General features: G+C 39.0%; 1 protein-coding gene across 3 annotated transcripts in view; it reads left to right on the top strand.

The window, feature by feature from the left end:
• Positions 1-20,228, top strand: part of CFAP69 (cilia and flagella associated protein 69) — a 59,289-nt gene that overhangs the window by 14,187 nt on the left and 24,874 nt on the right. For 2 of the 3 annotated variants that reach the window (XM_090047118.1, XM_090047120.1), the window contains 11 exons: positions 3,013-3,089; positions 4,433-4,531; positions 7,893-8,042; positions 8,168-8,345; positions 9,288-9,411; positions 12,411-12,446; positions 14,122-14,170; positions 14,284-14,405; positions 15,556-15,772; positions 16,989-17,153; positions 19,076-19,194. In XM_090047118.1, coding sequence (XP_089903244.1) covers positions 3,013-3,089; positions 4,433-4,531; positions 7,893-8,042; positions 8,168-8,345; positions 9,288-9,411; positions 12,411-12,446; positions 14,122-14,170; positions 14,284-14,405; positions 15,556-15,772; positions 16,989-17,153; positions 19,076-19,194 — 1,336 coding nt within the window. The remainder of the gene's footprint in view (positions 1-3,012; positions 3,090-4,432; positions 4,532-7,892; positions 8,043-8,167; positions 8,346-9,287; positions 9,412-12,410; positions 12,447-14,121; positions 14,171-14,283; positions 14,406-15,555; positions 15,773-16,988; positions 17,154-19,075; positions 19,195-20,228) is intronic. The other variant, XM_090047119.1, reaches the window with a different exon arrangement.

Below are 20,228 nucleotides of genomic sequence, written 5' to 3'. Positions count from 1 at the left end.
GACCAATTTTAGTAGTTCAGTAACTATGGAGCTCTGTACTGTAGCACTTTGCACTGTATTATAATTAACCTCTGGGTGCCAGGAAGCAGGGTTCCCACAAGCCTCTCACTGCCTGCAATGGGTTAGTTTGGGACTATTGCCCACAAGAGATTAAACAATAAGTCTTGTTAAGGTGTGTTTTGTTGTTTCAAAACGCTCCCCAGGTGACTTAAAAGCCTTAGATAAAGCAGAGGGATCTTAATAGCTTTAGGTAAGCTTTATGAAATGACAAATCTTAGGTTGGTTTATTGCAGAGGGAAAATGCTGAAGCAGTTTGAGGTTTTTGCATTTAAAATCTACTTTAGACATCTGAGTTTTAATTACAGAAGTTTTGTAACATCTGCAGTTTCATATAGTACTTCATATTGTGTTTGCAGGTCCAGAATTAAAGTGCCATTATTATTAAACTCTCAATTATTAAATTGCAAAGAAGAAGCAGAAAGAAAGTACTGACAATTATGAAACAAGTGACATTTAAATCCTGATTTGTAAATATCTTTGTGCATTTCAGCTGCTAAATGTAACAGTTATACAACATTGCAACTAAATTTCTTACTTAATGCGTAATCCGTTGTGCTGTTTTGCTTTGCTGCCACACAGTGGTTAATGAAAGTACATCATAAAGTTTTAATTTCCTTCTGTGTATAATAGCAACCTCAGAAAAAGTCATGAAAAAGATGCATAATACAGAAAAAGTAGTATTAATTCATGTGAGAAGAAAATGGTAATCTTTTTTTAACCCAGACTTTGCCTTAATTTTTGTCTGTTTGAACTTTTCCCAGACTTCAGTGCTTCTTCCAGATAGGGAGATAAAACCCATAGCTAAAAGGAAAAGATATTACTTGAAAATTTCTTTGAGCAGCTGGTCCCATTACTGATAAACTTTACTACTCTTTTAGTATTCGACTGCCCTTATTTGTCTTCTGTCTTGTCCGTGCTTCTTTCTTTTTCCCCTCTTCTGTCTCCCCATTTGTTCCATTTTTCTCTCCTTTCCTTCCTTCCCATTCCCAATCTTTCTCTAGAAAATCTTACAGCACAACTGTCTGCACTCTGATATGCAGAGAGCTTAGCATAATGTTGGAATATTTATCTGAGTATTATGGCAATTGTGAGCATTTATGTATTTATGCAGCCTTCCAGCCCATGGAATCTTAGGGCACTTATAGACATGCTCTGGGAGGTGGGGGTAGGGAGAGGGGCACTTTAAATAGCACAGCTCCGAGAGCCACACTGTTTGAAAGTACCCAGAGCATCACATGTATCAGCATTCCCGTGCTGGAAAAAGGTGGCAGGGCGCTTTGAACTCAATCTCATTGCACAAGGTTTAGTTTAAAGCATCCCGCTTCCACTTTTCAGCATGGGGGCACTGATACATGTGACGTTGGAGTCTGCCAGACCACAGTGATTAGAGACTACCACGCTCCAGCAGACTCAATTAATTACAGCACATCGGAGCAAACCTCCTTGCCCATGTATGACAGCCTTTAATGTCACCTAAATGGTAATGCATTTGTTCTAACAATATCCTGTTTTAAAGAAAGGATAGTGTTCAAGTTAGGTGGAATCAAATTAATTGTTCTAAGTTTCCATACTGCTGGAAGTCCTACCCAAATAAAGGTTCCTTTTTCTATCTCTGATGCACATGCTTGGCTCTAGCCTGGGACTTGTAGCAGGTAAATTACAAGGTTTAGTATTCCCTGTGGAAATGTTACATGCAAGTGAAATTGCTTTAGTGAAACTGTCACCCATAATGTCAGGTAACAATGGAATAATTTACCATAAAGGCATGCAGTAGAGAGAGAGCAAGTTCAAGTGAGACCTTTTTTTCAACTTTTTTTAGCAGTTTTGAAATAATATTAATTTATACAAGAAACACTGGTGTGTACCATGTTTATGGCTAAGTACAGACATTCAGTGATTTTAAATTGGATTCAAAATGGCCACCTGATTTAAACTTAGCTGATCTCGGTGCCAGCCTTACTCTTACAGACCTGGTGTCAGTGATTGGCAATCCATCTAAACCTATAACTATATAGAAGGTCCATGCACACACAAACCAGTCTAAAAATTGCAGAACCCAGTTTAAGATGAACCTGGATCTATGTAGTATCAGACTTACTTGATTTAGGTCCAAGTGGTGCATGGAATTTCTGTATACTTTCCTTGTGCAGCCCCAGGATTGGGAAAATCAATCCACTGGCCCTAGCCCTGGGGCTGTTCTTTTTACCCCACCTCCCAGCTGAGCTATTTTTTGCCCCCATGGCCCCTTGCTTCCTCCCAACCAGCCCTCTCAATCCTTGTCCTGCAAGCTGCTCTAAATGCAGCTTCTTTTATCAGTATTTGCTGTCGAGCTGAGCACTTAAGTTCCAGCATGGGGAGGGCAGGAGAGATGAGGATGTGGTTTACTGCGGTGGAGGGACATCCTCCCATCCGCAGCTAATGCAGGCCCCCCACCTGCAGGTTGCAACCGCCCCACCCACCCCACCCATGGGTTGTGCCTGCCCTCTGCTCCACCTTCAGGTTGCAGTGGCCCCACCCACCCCACCCATGCCTCCCCCGCCCCCTCCACCCCTCATGGGTCACACCTCCCCGCCATCCCCTGGCAGGCCCTCTATCCTGTCCAGCCTGCTGGACTGCCAGCCCTACCTCTACTCCTCCCATCCTGATTTACATGATATTGGGCAGTCATTTTGATCTGATTTAACCTCCCCCGAATGCCCCTGAACGTGTGTTCTTAGCTCATATGTCTACAGCCATGTAGTTCCACATCCAAAAACATAATTGTCAGATCATGAAAGCAGAATTAGTGTTATAAAGAACACTAGGAAAAAATGTTTTAATTCCAAAAGAATTCCATTAAATAAAAATTAAGATATATATTTTCATTGAATTGCTGGCATTAACATTTGTAGACTTGTTTTCTGCTGTGCTCTAAGTGCAGTCCTAATAATCTGTTTTCACCATTTTTTGCAGGTTACCATTTTTAAAAAATAAATTATCTGACGAAATAAACTATACCAAGACAGTCTCAGAATCAATTGCACAACTTGGTAAGTTAAGATTGCTATGCTTCAAAAGCACCCAGTATAATAAAAATAACTACAGTTGTTATCTCTCTTTTAATTTAGTCTTAGTATAATTTTGTTGTCCAATTTATGTCACTGCAGCCTAATAAGCCAATATATGGAATTGCTTAGTATTTAGATTTTTTTTTGTGAGCAACATTATCTGTGAAGCTTTGCAAAAATCTCAAAACCCTCACTAGCTGAGTATCTTCTTCCCAGTAGGTGAGGCTACCCGTGAGGGTTATCTACATATGCCTACTCCTGTAGCTTAATCAGATGATTAAATTCATTCTACTTTGAGAAAATCAGGATTGTAGGAAAGTAGGGCTGGTAGGGACCTCATGAAGTCATCTATGTCCAGCCTCCCACCCAAGGCAGGAACGTGCGTGACTAAACCAGCCCATGCAAGTGTCTAAGCTGCTCTTGAAAATTTCCACAGATGGAGATTCTACAGCTTCTCTACATAGCCTGTTCCAATGCTTGGCTACCCCCATGGTCACAAAGTTCCTCCTAATCTCTAACCTGAATTTCCTCTGCTGCAGTTTGAGGCCATTGCGTCTAGTCCTGTCTCCTGTGGCCACAGAAAAAAGCCTATTTCCATCCTCTTTATAATCACTTTGCAGGTATTTGAAGACTCATCAAATCTTCCTCCCCACTCCCCTTTAGTCTTCTCTTCTCCAGACTAAAGAACCCTAGTTCTTTCAGTCTTTCCTCATAAACCATGCTTCTCTAACCATTTTTGTTACTCTCCATTGGATTCTTCAATCTGTCCATATCATTCTTGAAGTTTGGGGCCCAGAACTGGATACAGTGCTCCAAGTAAGGCCTCACCGGTGCTGAATACAGCAGAAGAATTATTTCCCACAATTTGCAAGTAACATTCCTCTTAAGGCAACCAAGCATGCTATTGACTTTTGTTGCAAAAAAAAAAAAAAAAAAGAGAGCACACTTTCATCGGGTGGCTAGACCCAATGATCTGTAAGGTCCCTTCCAGCACTTAACAACTATGAAACTTACTACAAATCTTATGGTCTGCTATAAGCCCCACATCCTTCTCTGCAGTCTACAGCCAAGCTGGTCATTCCCCAGTCTATATTTGTGCATGCAGTTAACCTGTCCCCAGTGCAGGACTTGCACTTTTTTGTTGAATTTCATGTGATTGATTCTGAGCTCTCTCTCCAGTTACCCAGGCTATTCTAGACCATGGCCCTACCCTCCAGTGTCTGGGGCTCCACCAAACTTGGTGTCATCCACAGATTTGCCAAGTGTGCACTCTAATCTCTTTGTCAAAATCATTGTAAATTACAATTTCATTTTATTTCTGACAGGTTACTTAATGAGGGTGCCAAGTTCTCAAGTCAGGATACAAATTTGTAAATGTATCATTAGCTTTTATGATGCAAAACCACCAAGGAAACAGCTTTCAGGTAAAATACACCATTTCAAAAATCTCACAAGAATGATACAATCAAATGTCTGTGATTTTTCCCCATAAAATAACTGCAGCAATTACATTTATTAACTATATAGTTTGGAAAATAATATAATTTCAGTAGAAACATATAAAATGTAACTTAAAATATCTTTCAAATATTACATTATCAAATATGTATCCAGTGACAGTATCTGACTGCTAGGAGAGTATATTCATGTTTAATTTGGTCCTGCATTATTTATAACAATGCTTCGGGTTTAGGATGAAATTCTGGGGAGGACCACAAACACTCTGAAACATGGGTGATACCAAAGGAAGGAGTAGATAGGTTTGAGCTCCCAAATAGAAAAAGGTTGAGGGTTTCGATTTTGGACATGTATTGTTTCGAGAGAGAGTGTGATCTCCTCCTGGTTGCAGACAGAGCTAGCTTTTGTGGCTTGCAAAAAATCTTTTGGCACCCTTTTATCCAGTCAGAGGTATCTAGAATTGTCAAAGCACATGACCCAGTTTTTATTGTTAAAAAGTAAGCTTCCTGTTTTGCAAATACATCCATGCATGCTTTATATTTACACGGGTGAGTCGTTTCCCTGACTTTGACTGAGTATTGAAATACTGGGTGACTTTTTTGTGCATCTATCTTTAGAAAATAAGGCAAGTTATCTCAGAAATAAGGAACTGGATTTTCCCTTGGTAAACACTATTCCCTAATGCGCATGTGTCTTTCCCCTTATCTTTCCCCCAGTGGGATTGTTCATGTGCTAAAAGTTAACCATGCATATAAATATTTGTAGAAACACAGTTTAAGTTGAGGTGTTATCCTACAAGGTGCTAGGCATGCTGGCCCAGATCCAGAAAAGCACCTGCATACATTTTTACTTTAGTCACTTGGGTATTTGTATTAAGATCAATGAAATTGTTCACATGCTGAAAGTTAAGCTTCTGTTACTTAGCTGCATCAGAACCAGAGCGTTAAACATGTGTCAAGCATGAATCCTGGGTGATTCATATTGTTGAAGCTGTTGAAGGCATTGGGAATTGGAACTGTTTGCAAAGAGGAAGTAATGGGATATATTTGCCTAAAACAGAATCTTTTTTTTTTTTTTTTTTTTTTTTAAAGGATAACGTATTATTTTTTTTTTATTCTAAAAATATCCATTCTTTTAAGAAAAACCTTCAAGCAATTTTATATTGTTTGATAAGGTAGGCCGAGGTGGCACCTTACAGACTAACTGGTTCAGAGAGGCCGAGAAGTCAGCCTGTCCTACCTTCTGCCTAACTTCAGACTAACATGGCTAACTACCTCAACTCAGAGCTGGGTTGAAGTAATGCACTGCTGCTTGCGGTTGAACACATTTTTTGTTTGTTTGTTTTCCATATCTATCAGGACCCCTGCTGCTCAACCTGGGACAAATCACTTCACCTCTCTGTGCCTGTTTCCCTTACTGCCCTTTCTCAGTATTTCCAAGCAGAAACTGTTTCTTTGTGTTTGAAGAAAGAGGTGGTGTGTTACTCTGAAGCTAGGCAGATTATAGGGAAGAGTAGCACCTTAGGAACTAACTGGTTCAGAGAGGCATGAAACTATCAGATACTAGGAATCGATGGATAGAAAGAAAAATGTTTTATAGAAGGCAGTGGCACAAGGGGAGGCGAGGCTGCTAAGAGAGGTAATCAGGAGGACTAATTAGTTCAATTAAGAGAAACAAGTTATTTAACACCTGGAGAGTCCTTGGAGTAACAAATAGTCTGGGTAATGGGATAAGACTCCATGGTCCCTGGTGAGACTAAGGTTAATAGGATGTCATCTGTAGATGTTTTTTGTTCTGCAATTCCACATTCAAGTTGTTTTTAAAGTTTTTGTCTGTTGATTTGTTTCTTGGGGGGGTTGATTTTATTTTTTTTTAAAGGACAGCAACCCTGAGGTCAGTTCATCTCTAGGGAGATTAAAGTGTTCTGCTATGGGCTTTTGTGTGGTTCTGGATTTGATGTCAAATCTGTGTCCGTTTATTGTTTTATGTAGGAACTGTGCTAGTCAGTATACTCAAGAAGTAGCCCTCCACCCAAAATAATTGCCAGCCCCTGAAGTAAAGGGAACGAGAAGCAAGTGATGGTATATATGATGTTGGTGGAGGAGCATGTGAGTGAACCCTGGATGTTATAAATTGTATTGTTCAAGTCAGTGATATTGCGATCAGAGTTGATGAGGGGGCACAACTGACATCTGCATATGTAGCAAGGCATGGTGACTTGGTATGAATCAGAGTTAGGTAGTTTGCTGCTGAAATGTTACGTTTGGGGTTGAGGAGATGTCCTGGCCTCCAAGCCCAGCTTGAAATGGTCATCGTTTTCTCGGAGAGGGTGGAAGTCATTAATGATGTATCTAAAACAGTAGTGCTTAATCCATCAGCCCCCCCTGGGCCAGGTCCAGCCCACAGGGTTGGTTCAAAGATCTGACATCAGGGCTGGTCTGCAGGCACCATCAGATGTTCAGAGTCATCCCAACACACCAGATCCAGCCACAGACCAACCCCACAACACCAGATCTGCCTACAAACTGACACAAACTCAATAACCAGATTGGTGCCGTGTCATCTGGCCTTTGGGGCTCCACACAGGCTCAGAAATTTGGTGGCAGAGAAGCGTTCCCCTGTGGGCATTGACTGATCACCTCTGGTCTCAAGTGTTTCAGCTGGGGACTCCACATGATGATCAGAGGAATTCAGTTGCCCTTGTCATGGGGTTGGTATTGTAGCAAGCTGGAATGCAGTCTGAGCCTGAATCTATTGAAATTTGAGTGGCTGTGGTTTTGGGGCTATGTTGTGAGCATAGCAAATAAGATTAGATTTGTAATGTAGAGTTTGGCTGGAGACAGTGGATTTAGTGGTGTGCTTGGGATGAGAGCTGGTAATGTAGCAGTTGGCTTGTTTTTGGTACAATGTGGTATTGATGCGGCCATTGCAAAGTTTCACAGTGGCGTGCAAGAAATGAATTTGCGGGGTAGAGTGCTCAAAGGGTTAATCTGGGGGAGGGATAGAACTTGTTAAAGTCCTGGTAGAATTTCTCCATGATTTTCCCCGTGCTTACACATAACGTAGATGTGTTTGAACAGCACATTGAACAAGATAGAGCTATGATCTTAGACAGTGCTTCTAGGCATTATTGTAGCACAAATGCATGCTACAATACAAATGTACTACAATACATCATCACCACTTTTTAGTTATTGGAAGTTTCACTTTTTCAGTAATTTTAGAACATTGAAGATTATCTTCCTTTTGAAGGCGGGATAAATATTATGTTAATAAGATAAACCATGCATGTCTAAATACTTAAATTTTCAACATTTGTTTGTACAGGTTATCAGCGAACAGTTGCAAACTATAAGATACAAATGGCTGAATTAGGAGGATTAGCAGAAACTCTAATTTTGTCACTGGCATTAGTTGAGAATCAACTCGCTGAAAAGTTATGGGTACTTAAAGCCTTACAGCATCTTTCCAGCTCTGGTTAGTACAAGATGTTCTTTTAACAATCTCATTATTTCAGATCATCAAACATTCTGTTCTTTATATACACCTAAAACAATTACCAAACTACAGGGAGTTAATTATTCAGACTTTTCTAATTCCAGGAGTAAATTGCAAACTTATGATGAAAGCCCAAGCAGCCAGTAGAATCTGTTCTCATCTAAATGATGTTGATCCCTCTGGACAACTACTGTTTCGTTCATCAGAAATCTTATGGAATTTATTAGAAAACACCCCCAAGGAAGAAATTGTTAATCAGCTCAGTAACTTGGAATGCATATAGTAAGTCTAAGGAAATATTATGTAAATAAGCATTGCAATTTTGAAATAATTTAAGGTAATGTGTCTCAGGGGATGGCAGAATTGGGTATTTTGGGTTGGGGTGGGAGTTGTTTCAAGTATCTTGAAAGAAGGGACAAAAGGGTAGTGGAAGTCATGCTCTTACCAATAATTATTGCTGTCCTGATCTTGCATTATGGAATCACTGAAGAATCAGGCCTTAAATAAATGCAGTATATTAATGCATTGTTAAACGCCTAAAGTATTATAAAATTGGTAATAAAGTATGTTATAAAATACAAGGCTTAGTCTCAGATCCTTGCCTGGGATAAATAGGTGGTTTCAGTCATCAACAAGCAGAGAGAGATGGTTAGCCATGTTAGTCAGGCAAAAGGCAGGGTAGAGACTGAGCTTTCAGGAGCAAGAGCTCACTTAATAAGATGCTATGAAAGGAAATGCAGAAAGCAGGCTCACAAGTAGATATCACTCCTATGTGATAGCTTGCTCTCTGCATGTCTTTTCAAAGCTTCAGATGAGGTGAATTGTTGCTTATGAAAGCATAAGCATTTCTGGTTCACTTAGAATGCATTTTAATGAGGGAGCAAGGTACAATTAAGCATTCCCCTGCTTGATTAAAAAGATTTTTTAAATAAATTCAGTGCAACACAAAACTATTCAATTTTAACTTAAATTAGGTACAACTAAACACAAATCATTATTATTTGGTGAATTCCTGAATTGGATATTCATTAGTTTGTATACATTTTTTTTTAAATAAAATATATTTTAAAATATACCATTTTAAATAATTTTTAAAAATTAATAGTTATTTTGTTTGTATCTGGACTGTTATCAAGACTTGGAAAAGTATGATGTGGAAATTGGATTCTTCAACACTGGTGCTGTGAAAAAAGGGTAAAGCTCTGACTTTCATTTTCTTCAAAGTGCTTTAAAGGAAGCATTTATGAATCTACTTATGCATGGTTTCCGCCATTATGATCGACAACTAAGAAATGACCTCTTAGTGATAGCCACCCTCATAGCTGAAAACCTTGAAGCACCAATGATTGTAAGTATCTCTGTTTTGAGTATTACAGGCTTGTAATCTGTCCATTTAGAATGAGTCCCATTTTCCTAGAATATATCCCCATCCAATAGGGAGTCTTACATATTGACTGGAAAACTTTAGGATTATTTGTATTACAGTAAGTTCGCTGAGAAGTCTGAGTTTACCTAACTACACAGTCTCCTCGAATAATTCAAGTCATTTACTGTACATTTCAAGTTTTCTTTTCATTCTCTGTTTTGCGGGTTAGATTTATAATTTCTGTGTAGAATCATCGCAGACTGAAATTAACAAACACATTCCAGCATATTTAGATCAACTACCTACTATTTTTGGACTACATCACTAGGAGATTTGCATTCAAAGATGTTGCTGTGCAATTTGTATAATTTGAAATATAGCATAACAGTATTTCATTAAGGCTTCTTTCTCCAGTAACCATTTTGGAATGGTCATTGTAATTTAAATGTGAAATAAGCTGCTATAAAAGTTTTAAAATATATTTTTGACTTCAGGTAGAGTTAGATGCATAATAATTTTTCCCTTTTCATTGCACACAATGGGGCACTCCACTGAGATACCATATGTTTTATAACAGACTGCATATCAACTCAAACAATGTGTCCAGGAGTGAAACAGAAGAAATGAGTGCTGTAATTCATTATGGAAAAAAGTGTATTCAGTGCTAGAAAAATAATCTTTTCAGTTTGGACTAGTTTTGCATTACTTATTAGGGATGTGAAAGTTTAAACAATCATTTAACTGATGAGTGCAATGACAATCAGTTACCTTGGTTATCTTTTAGCTAGGGTGGGCGCAGTCTAGCAGGGAAGGGAAGCTGTGCAGTGCCCCAGCAAGAATCAAAAGGCAGCAGAGCAGGCAGGAGAGGGAGGGAGGAATGAGAAGGAGGAGAGAGGGAGGAGGGGAGGAACAGGGGGGCCTAGTGCCCATAGCTGAGGAGGAAAATGGGGAACAGTCTAATGACTCATCAGTTAAGTGATTAGTCTCATTCACAGGTGCTACCTCCCTCCCAGCACAGGGCTTCACTTGGGCTGTGTTGTCTGGCTGGGTTTGCCCCCTTCCCCACCTCTCCCCCAGTCAAAGGACCCTGAGAACCCAGAGCAGCTTCCAGCAGTAGCTGTGTCTGAGCTGCTGTGTTGTCAGTTAATCATTTAACCAATATAATCAGAGAAGGTTAAATGAATATTTTAAAAAATGATATTTGCATCTCTACTGCTGATATAGTTGTTTTACATTGTTTGTGGTATTCATGCAAAAGGTACCAAGGATGGGTAGGCAGAAACATTTTCTAACATAAGGAGTGGATTGAGTCTTGTTTTGGTAATCTCAGAGGAATTCTTTTCTGAAATTTTCACTTTTTAGTAATATGTTATCTCAGATAAATACACAAACCTCAAATTTATCATTTAAAACAGGGGTGTTGAATGTTCCTGGACTGGTCCATTGGCCCAGAGATTCCCCTTTTCCCCACTCCCATATCAGATCCAGTAGCTTCTGCTCCAGTCAGTCCAGGACTATGCTGCACATGGCTCCCACTCATGACTCCTTGTCTCTGCCAAAAAATAACAGTCTATGACTATCCTTTTTATCCCCAGCCTTCAGGTATTTGAAGACTGTAACCAAATTTTCTGTTAGTCTTCTCTTCTCCAGAGTAAATCATCTTGGTTCTTCCAACCTTTTCTCATAAATCTGTTTATAGACCTCTGATCATTTTTGTTGCTCTCTTCTCAATTTGTTCCTGCCTTTCTGGTAGTGTAGTGCCCCAAACTGGATACAGTACTCCAGGTAAGGCCTCATTTGTGCCAAATAGAGTGGAAAAATGACTCCCTTTTGATTTGCAAGAAGCACTCCTATTATTAGAACCCAATGTGTTACTGGGTTTTTTTTCAGTAAAAGCACATTGTTGGCTTATATTCATCTTATGGTCCACTGTAACTGCCAGGATCCTTTCTACAGTATTCCTGCCTAGCCAGACATTCTCCAGTCTGTATTTCAGCATGTGATTATTCCATACCAAGTACAGGACTCTTGCACTTGTCCTTATTGATTTTTATTCAGTTAATTTTGGCCCATTTCTCCAACTTATCAAGGTCATTCTAAATCTTAATCCTACCCTTCGGCATATCCGCAACTCCACCAAATCTGCAAATGTACTAAATGTATGCTCAGTGCCATCCTGCAAATCATTAAGGAAGATATTAAAAAATATTTTACTCAACTAGACCCTGGAGAACCCTATTTGACACCTTCTCCCAGTTAGACGTTGAATCATTGAGGACCACTCTTTGAACATGATGATCCACAATACTAGTTATATACCATATTTACTCACATACCACCTGCACCTTTTTTTTTCCCCAAAAAAATCAACCCTCCAAAATTTGGGTGCATGTTTCAGGCAGGGAAGCTGATTTTTCTTCCTGGAATAGAAATACTTTGCCAGGCAGCAGCAGTGGTATTTCTGTTTAGGCAGCTGAGAGTCAATTGTCTTAAGGACACATTGGCTGCATCCGGACGAGCTCAGCCGTGTGGTACGTGGAGTTGCAAACACATTTGCGGTGCCACATACTGCACATTTAGATGTTTTCCATGCTGCTTTTTTTCTGTGGGTTTTTTGACGCCTGGATATCCAAGGAGGGGTCAAAAAACTTGTGGAGAAAAAAGCAGAGCAGCGCATGCATGGGCAATACATGCTGCTCAAAAGCAGAGCTGTGCTCTGGCTGCCGACTAAGCTCCATGCAGCAGAATCATTGCTGCTGCAGCCCCGGGCAACCCAGGTAAGGCTGCAACCCAAGTAAGGCAGCTGGGTGTAAATGGTAAGTTCAGACAGGTACCTGGTGAATCAGGTACAACCTGTCTTGCATCTGATTCACCAGGTACCTGCCTGAACTTACTGTTTACACATTTTTTCCCCTTTCCTCCCCTCCCTTCCTTTTCTACCCATTGCCTTCCTAACTTCCACCTATTTACTTTTTCCACAGACTGCCTCTTTTCTACCTGGGAGAACTCAGTACACGGTACTACAGCAGAGTCTACCATGCTTACCTTGTGCATTCCTTCACCCATTATCCCACCCCCCATTCACTAAGAGGAGGACATACTTGTAGTATTCCTTTTGCTTCTGACATACTTGTACAATTCTTTGTGGTTGCCTTATATGTCCCTTGCTAGTTGCAACTCAGTTTGTATCTTGGCCTTCCTGATTTTTCTTACTGCTTACATGTATGACACTCTTAGACTTTTTAAGCTTTTAACTCATTAAGAGTTTGCTGTTTAGCTAAGCCAGCTTCTAGCTATACTTCCTATCCTTTCTTTGCCTTGGAATGCCTTTGCCTCTTACACCTTTAATATGGTTCCTTAAACTATCGCCAACTCTCCTGGACAGTTTTTCTTCTCAGATTTGTCTCTGTGGGATCTTGCCCCCCAGTTCTCTGAGTCTGAATCTTCAAATGTGAAATTAATTGTGTCTAGTCACAAGTAAATTGTAAAATTGCATGTAAAAATACATCTTAGACTAGCTGAGTAAAATTCTTGCTGCTACATTGTATAAAATCCCTGCATGGTACTGTTTCCATCTTCGTTTACTAATTTAATTAATATTCTAAGGAAAATATTAATGTTTAATAGTCCAGTCTTTGTTAAATGATTGTTAAATCATATATCATAAATTAAACCATTTAAATCATAAATAAATGGCCATTTAATTAACACTGAACCTAGTCAAAAACCTGTTTATTATTTTGAATATTGCCAGATTGTTTTGTTTTCTTCTTTTAATCTGGCAAACAGACTTAGTAGTGATCATTGCAATATGGTTCTGTTTACTAGGAGTGTGAGATTTGGGTCAGACTTTGTTGTTGCTGGGTTTTGGATTTCAGATCATTGGGCTCAGAAAAATGTAAGCATAGTTTCTCCTGGTTGCATCTTGAAAGAGAGAAGTGCTGACAGACATGTTATATTTCTTTTGATTTTCTGGGCCAGTTCTAAGCTGGTCCTAGCTCTGTTCCTGTGAGTCTTGACCATAAGCCCTTTTGCTTATGGTTTCCATATAAGCATTGTTGATTCTAGTATTTGAAGGCATGGAGCACATTTACAAGCATAACTTGAACCCAGATAAATCAAGGTGGGAACAAATGCATGCACAAAAAATATATACTCACAAATGAATAGGGAGTTTAGACCACTTAGTGACTTAACTATAGCTCTTTGTCAGAGCATTGTCTTAGTCTGTGTTAGATTTGACCAGTGAATGCTGATCTTTCTTCTTAAGCTTCCACATACAAGTATGTATTTTTTGTAGAATGAAATTTGTTTGTACCCTTAGATTTAATTAATAACTGATTGCATCCTTAGTTAATTTCAATGTTACAAAAACGTATTACCTACTTTTGGTAAAATACTGAGTGCACTGACAGAAGATAGGCAGACAAGGTTCTTTGGGTAACTCTGATATCTTTTATTAGACCAACTTAAATAGTTGGAAAACAATTACTAAGCAAGCTTTCGGGTTCAAAAACCCTTTGTCAGGCTAAGGAAGTTTCAGCAGTTGGTGTGTGCTCTTCCTGGATGGAGCTGTCAACCCTCTGACAGAAGATGAATGACACTTTGAGGTATTGTCAAGAAGAGAGTAAAACATAAAATGAAAGTACAAGCTCTGATCTAATTAAGCTTATTTATTTTTGTATCCATTAGGAAAGTGGTTTTACCAAGCAGCTAATACTATTAGCAACGTTTAGTGAAGGTAAGAAGTTTAGTTTTAACTAAACATATTTAACACACAAAATGCATTATTTCTTGCATGTCATCTTGATCTTTATGTATTTAACTGTAATTTGGCTATAATTTCCTTCACAGTTAAAATCTATAATCACTTGTCAAGGGGATTTAAATTTACCTACAGTTATGAGGATTTTGAGATGAAAAAGTTGCTGTTTAACATTGTCGCAGTCTTAGCTAAGGATCTCTGTGCTGTACAGGTAAGTTATAATTGAAGAGGTGGTATATATATAAATAAAAAAGGGCCATAGTGATCAGAGCAATATCTTTTTACTATCCATATCAGTGCAGCCCCATATATAATGTGTTCCTCTAAGTTTAGAATTCATAATCTTACAGCATACTTACTGTCAGACCAAGTGCTGTTGCTTCAGTTTGATATATAGTTCCTATTTTTAGAGGTAATGCAAACCTATTCCACAGTAGGAATATTGTCTGTTGCTAGGAAGTGAATGCAGATCAGTGCTTAAATGTAGCTGAAGACCAGGACAAACTAAGTTCAGAAACCACAGTTGACTGAAATGGTGCAGAACTCGAACCATCTTCTGTTTTACGTTTGCAGTGGAACTGCATTTAGCACAAATTTAGCTGTACTTGTTCCTGACTTTCATTGCAAGCAGCGGGTAATTTTCCTGTGTAGACCTGTCACGTCTTGAGTACTTTGTCCTCATGTCTGCAGCCATCCTCCTCCGCAAAGTCTACCAAACTGAGCCACTGAAGCTGATAACAGGTTAGAAGAATGCATAGGTGTCTAAATGACCACCATCTATCCCATTCTCATATAAAATGCTTTTTTGTTATTGCACTGTATGTAAATTATAGCCATCCAGTTAGTTGATTAAAGGAAATTATTGTAAATCAGATTTAACTCTATTACCTATCCATATGGCACAAACTAATGAATACAACTTCACAGAAATAAATTTGTTGGAGGTCAGGGGAAAAAAATCTTATCACCCACATAGATCCCTCCCACCCTTATAGCAACTTCAGTGGTCTATCGTAATTTCCATCAGCTGAGGATCTTGCATAATAACATTATGCAAGAAAATGACTTAAAAGGAATTAAGAAAACAAGTTTTTATTATCACTTACCATTTAGAACAATCTCAGCAGGAACAGGGCTCATCCACTGACTGCTGACTGCAACAAGCTAGGAACTATGTATCTTCCTGGTTGCCATTTGCTAGTTTCTGAAAGATACTTCCCAGAGAGAGTTTGGGTTTTTAAAAATTTCAAAGAGGGAATTGCAAACAACAGAGTTTAAAAGCTGCTTAAAAATAATTTGCCTTAGATTTTTGCTCATTTACAGGTGACCACTTGTATCCTATTTCTCTCTTGAATCTACAGCTACTTAGTGAGGGGAAAGTGATCCTAGCATTATTTTATTATGTTAAACCAAATGAAAAGCCTGGTGTTCATGATTGGTCTGCTGCCCAGTATGAAGAATTACAGCTTCATGCAATTGCTACCTTAGCTTCAGTGGCTCCTTTGTTAATAGATGACTATACGACCTGCCAAGGGAATACTCGGCTCCTTATGTTCCTGGAATGGTGTGTGGGCCAAGGTGAGTAAATGTCTATCTCCATCACACTCCATAGACCTGAAAATGCAACTCATCTGGACACATTTATTTTGTTAGAAAAACCATTATGACAAGAAGCAGAGTACATTTTTATTTAAATGGGGCACATGAGACAGTGATCTGTTTTCGTATTTTTGAAAAACATTCAAATTACAAAATTAGTGAAATTATGATTAATTTTTGTACTGAAGAAAGCAAGCAGCTGATAACACTGGCTAAATCCAATATGTCATTATTCAGTACTTTCCACTTTTCTACACACTGGATGTGTCTATATGTGCATATTAATACATATGAATAAATGTCAGTGCTTACTGCACTGGAGTTGATTGCTCCTGGGTGTGCGTTTGCATGTGTACCTGAGAGCGTAACATGTTGAGCCAGGTCAAAGCAGCCATGAGTGACAGGGGGTCCTGGGGATCAGCCTGCCAGCCTAGTCCTGTTCTCCCCTAGCTCAGCATGCTGTGGGGAGGGGCTTGCTGGGGCACTAGGGTGCTTCAGCACAGAGCTAGCTGGCAGGCAGCCCTCATTCTGAAGCACCCTTGTGTCCCAGCCAGCCAAGGCAGCGTCTACATATATGCTTCTGCAGAGGAAATTTGTTTACTCCAGCCTAATAGGGGCACACATGTAGATGCACAATGTTTACTGAGTAGCTAATTAGTCTAATGTGCAGTAAATGTCTCATGTAAACATGCCTGCAGTTCAGTACATGCCTGCTCACCTGCATTTTTTATGGTCTTTTTGGGTACTTCCTTCACCTAAGTAACCAATTTTGTCAGACTTGTCTTTTCTGATGTGGACAAATAATCAGTGGGACAAGATTGAGAACACCAGATGCACTTAATGTGTCATATGGGAGCACAGGTTTCCAGCTGCAGATGGTAACATATTAACCAGCGCTAACTAAATTGTTGGAATAATTAAAAACATATCTCTGTTGTGATTTAAAAAAAAAATGTTATCTTAATAAAATATGACATGATTAATAATATAAGAATTCCAAAAATAATATTATTAGAAAACTATTTTTAAACAAGAAAGATTTGTTTAAAGCTTGTTAGCTCTTGGAACATTAACAGTTAGTTATTTGGTTTTGGTTTATTTACAACTTGTAACCCATCATCTGCTTTTTAACACATCTTTATTTTGAATATATGCTGTGTTACAAAGGAAGGTATTCATTCTGATTTCTCTACAGATCCCTTCTTTGGTCAAGGTAACAGTTTCCATGGTACAGGTGGTCGTGGCAACAAACTTGCACAGATGCGCTACAGTCTGAGAGTACTGAGACCTGTGGTGTCCCTTTGTGACGATGCTGTGAACCTTGATCTTTGTGATCAGGGAGCAATTAGCCAGCTGTTAGGTAAAGCATGATTTATGTTGTCATATTTTAAAAATGTACGGTTATTCTTCCTTTGGTAGTAGGACACACAAAAATCCATCTGTGTTCTTGTGCTTTTAGTTTTTAATACTTATGTTATCAGCTGACTCTTTAAACATGAGTACACAGGCATACTGTAAAAGCATTAAGACAATCCATTTAAAACTTAATTTATTTGATTTATTTTAATTTTGTGGCATTTCAGCACATACATTTAGTTTTAAAGCAATTATGTATAGAATATTTTCTGTATAAACTGATGGCAAATGTAATCATGAACAAGGAGACTCATTGTATTTTAGCTCTTCACAGACATCAAGCAAAAGGATTCTTCAATCCTGTTAGGAAGAGGCCACGAGTATAAGAAAGAGAATGTATTACTATCCTCATTAATTCATTCTACAAAGTGAGGGTGGTGTTTTAATACATGAATACCTACAATAGTAAGTGCACTGAGAATAGATTAGTTTAGATAATACTTTTATGTATACTTGACTGAACTGATATGAATCCATGATTAAGGTGGTGATTGCCAATATCATTCCTGGTTTTGAACCATCTAAATCCCCATGTAAATTTACATGCATGATTACAGCCGAAATCCTGCATTTGAAATAAATGGCAGAAATCCTATTCAGATTAGTAGGAGCAGAGTTAGATACCATTACCCTGATACTCGTTTATACTGTACTCTGGAAATAAAAAGGGACTCAAAATGAGCAGAAATTTAATTAAAGCTCGCTTTACAGTCTGTGTGCGCCGACAGATTGGTGTTCAGTGGCCTCAGTGTAAATAAGAGGCTTGTGGTGTGTCTGTTGGCTAATAAGGTGCGTATAGCAAAAAATAAATGAAAGACAGAATAAAGCTGTTCAGTCTTGAGACCTTTCCATATTCAGTAAATCACATCTACTGTCACATTATTTATTATTTTTAATACGTGTCAGTTGTTAAATTAAGAGTTTTATTAATTTTATTCTTTTTTAAAAAATAAAACCTTTCAGTAATACAGTAGAGTCAGAATTAGAGAAATCAATTATCAGAATGATCTGGGAATCAGGAGATGACCTATAATATAAGGTTCATTGTAAGGAGAAAGACTATATCCACAAATGAAATTCTGGTCCCATTATAGACCATGGCAAAATTCCCATTGAGGTCAATGAAGCCAGGATTTTGTGCTTTATATTCATCACAGAATGTTTGGATGCAACATTTCCATGGGAATTCTTATTAAATACAGTAAAAGCTCTGTTATCCAGCATCCATGGGGAATGGGGGTACCAGTTAATCAAATATGCTGGTTATCTGAGAGCTTATCTCCAGTGGGTTGGAGCCATCTTTGCCGGTGCACCGGTGCTTTCAGTCCATGACATCAGTGTGCCGGGTTCAGAGAGAGGAGCCCCATGCAGGCTGCTTTGCCCCAGGCTGTGGTCCTCAAGGAAGAAGTGGGACTCGGCGAAACTGGAAGTGCTGTGGTGGGATTTATAGTTTCGCATTTACTGCGTCGATCCACTGCCGTAAACAACATATGCCATCTATAACAGATGCCAGTTAATGGAGCATTCCAGATGGTAAAATGCCAGATAACATAGCTTTTATTATACATAGTCATTAGCTTCAGTCCACAGAAGTAAAGATTACAACCTAGTTGTCTTCCTGAGTATTATTCCTTGCTTAAGTATATTCCTATGAATGCAGGTGAGTGCACTTAATGTCTCAGGAGGGGCCCTTCCAGCCCTACATACAGGTTGCATGAACTTTTGGAAAGCTCAGGAAATATAAATTTTATGGTGGATTGTGGTAGACTGGATTGGAAAGCTGATTTTAAAAATATGAGCTGTAGCTAGATACAGTTACAAAGGAACATGAACAATAGGACATTCACATTAATAATTAATTTGTAGATCTCTTAAAGTATGCAGCAAACTTATCTAAAGAAAAGGAAGATGCCATCGTACTGGAGATTCAGACTGATATATTACTCATCCTGTCTATTGTTTGTGAGAATGATCTTCACAGAAAGGTTTGTATCCTTCTGCTTTATCCAAATAGGAAAAGTAAAAATATTTATTTCTTTTCATTAAATCACACTCTTGGTTTTCTTCAAAGGCAAATGTCATTTGTAACTGATCACTTAAAGGTTAAAGCTTATTGACAGCTAACGTAAGAACAGAAATTACATTTCTAGCAGGAGAAATGCTGCTTTCCTGCTAGAAACTGGGAACATATTTATGTTTGTGCAGTTTCTTTCAGGGGAAACCATGCTGGATCTAGGAGAAAGATCTTCCTCTTTCAACCAGGAAAATCTGTCTTGTGCAGGAGCAAGTGCCTGTACCTTTCCCCACCAAGATTGCCACCCAAGACAAATGAACTCCTGTCTACAACCAAATATCTTTTACTAACACGTTTTACATAATGTAAATGTATCCTGTCTGCTAGGACATGGACAAGGGCTAGGTTCAAACTTGGGGTTTAACAGCAACCATAGTAAAAAGGTTGCCCCTGACTGCACCCTGTACCATGCTGCCCCGCCCCAGCCTTAACCCTGCCAGCCCCACTTCCCCTGTCACAGCACAGACACCCTCCCCCTCCCCCAAGGACTACTATCTGCATACCTACGCCTAGCAGCGTTACAGGCAGATGAATGCAACAGTGCCAGTACATGGATCAGAGTTGGGGAAGGAGCTACAGACAGTCCCATGAGCCACAGAGCTCAAGAATTCAGATTGTTGCACTCGTGTTCAAACACCAGATGGCACTGTTGTGCTCTGTCTGTGTTGCCATGCTGCCTCCCACAAGGAACACTTGGAGCTCCTGCCATGGAGCTTCAGTTGCACTCTGGCAGCTCTTATGTTTCTTATGGACGGCTCAATTTTTTTAAATTTTTTTTTACACACAGGTGTTTTTAGCTTAGTTATTTACTACTTTATTTATTAAATTTGTGAGTAGTTGGCAACCCTGTTCCCTGTCAATCAACTTTTCTCTAGGCCTGGGAAGAGTCAAGTCGAGGGGAAATGCTCCTTGCACTTTTCCTAGGTGGGGTAACATGGATGCGGG

This window comes from Crocodylus siamensis, chromosome 5 (genome assembly GCF_052110815.1).
Source record: "Crocodylus siamensis isolate JL-2025a chromosome 5, ASM5211081v1, whole genome shotgun sequence".
Classification (NCBI taxonomy): Eukaryota; Metazoa; Chordata; order Crocodylia; family Crocodylidae; genus Crocodylus; species Crocodylus siamensis.
Note: the sequence above shows the minus strand (reverse complement) of the source record. Positions and strands in the feature narration are given on the sequence as shown.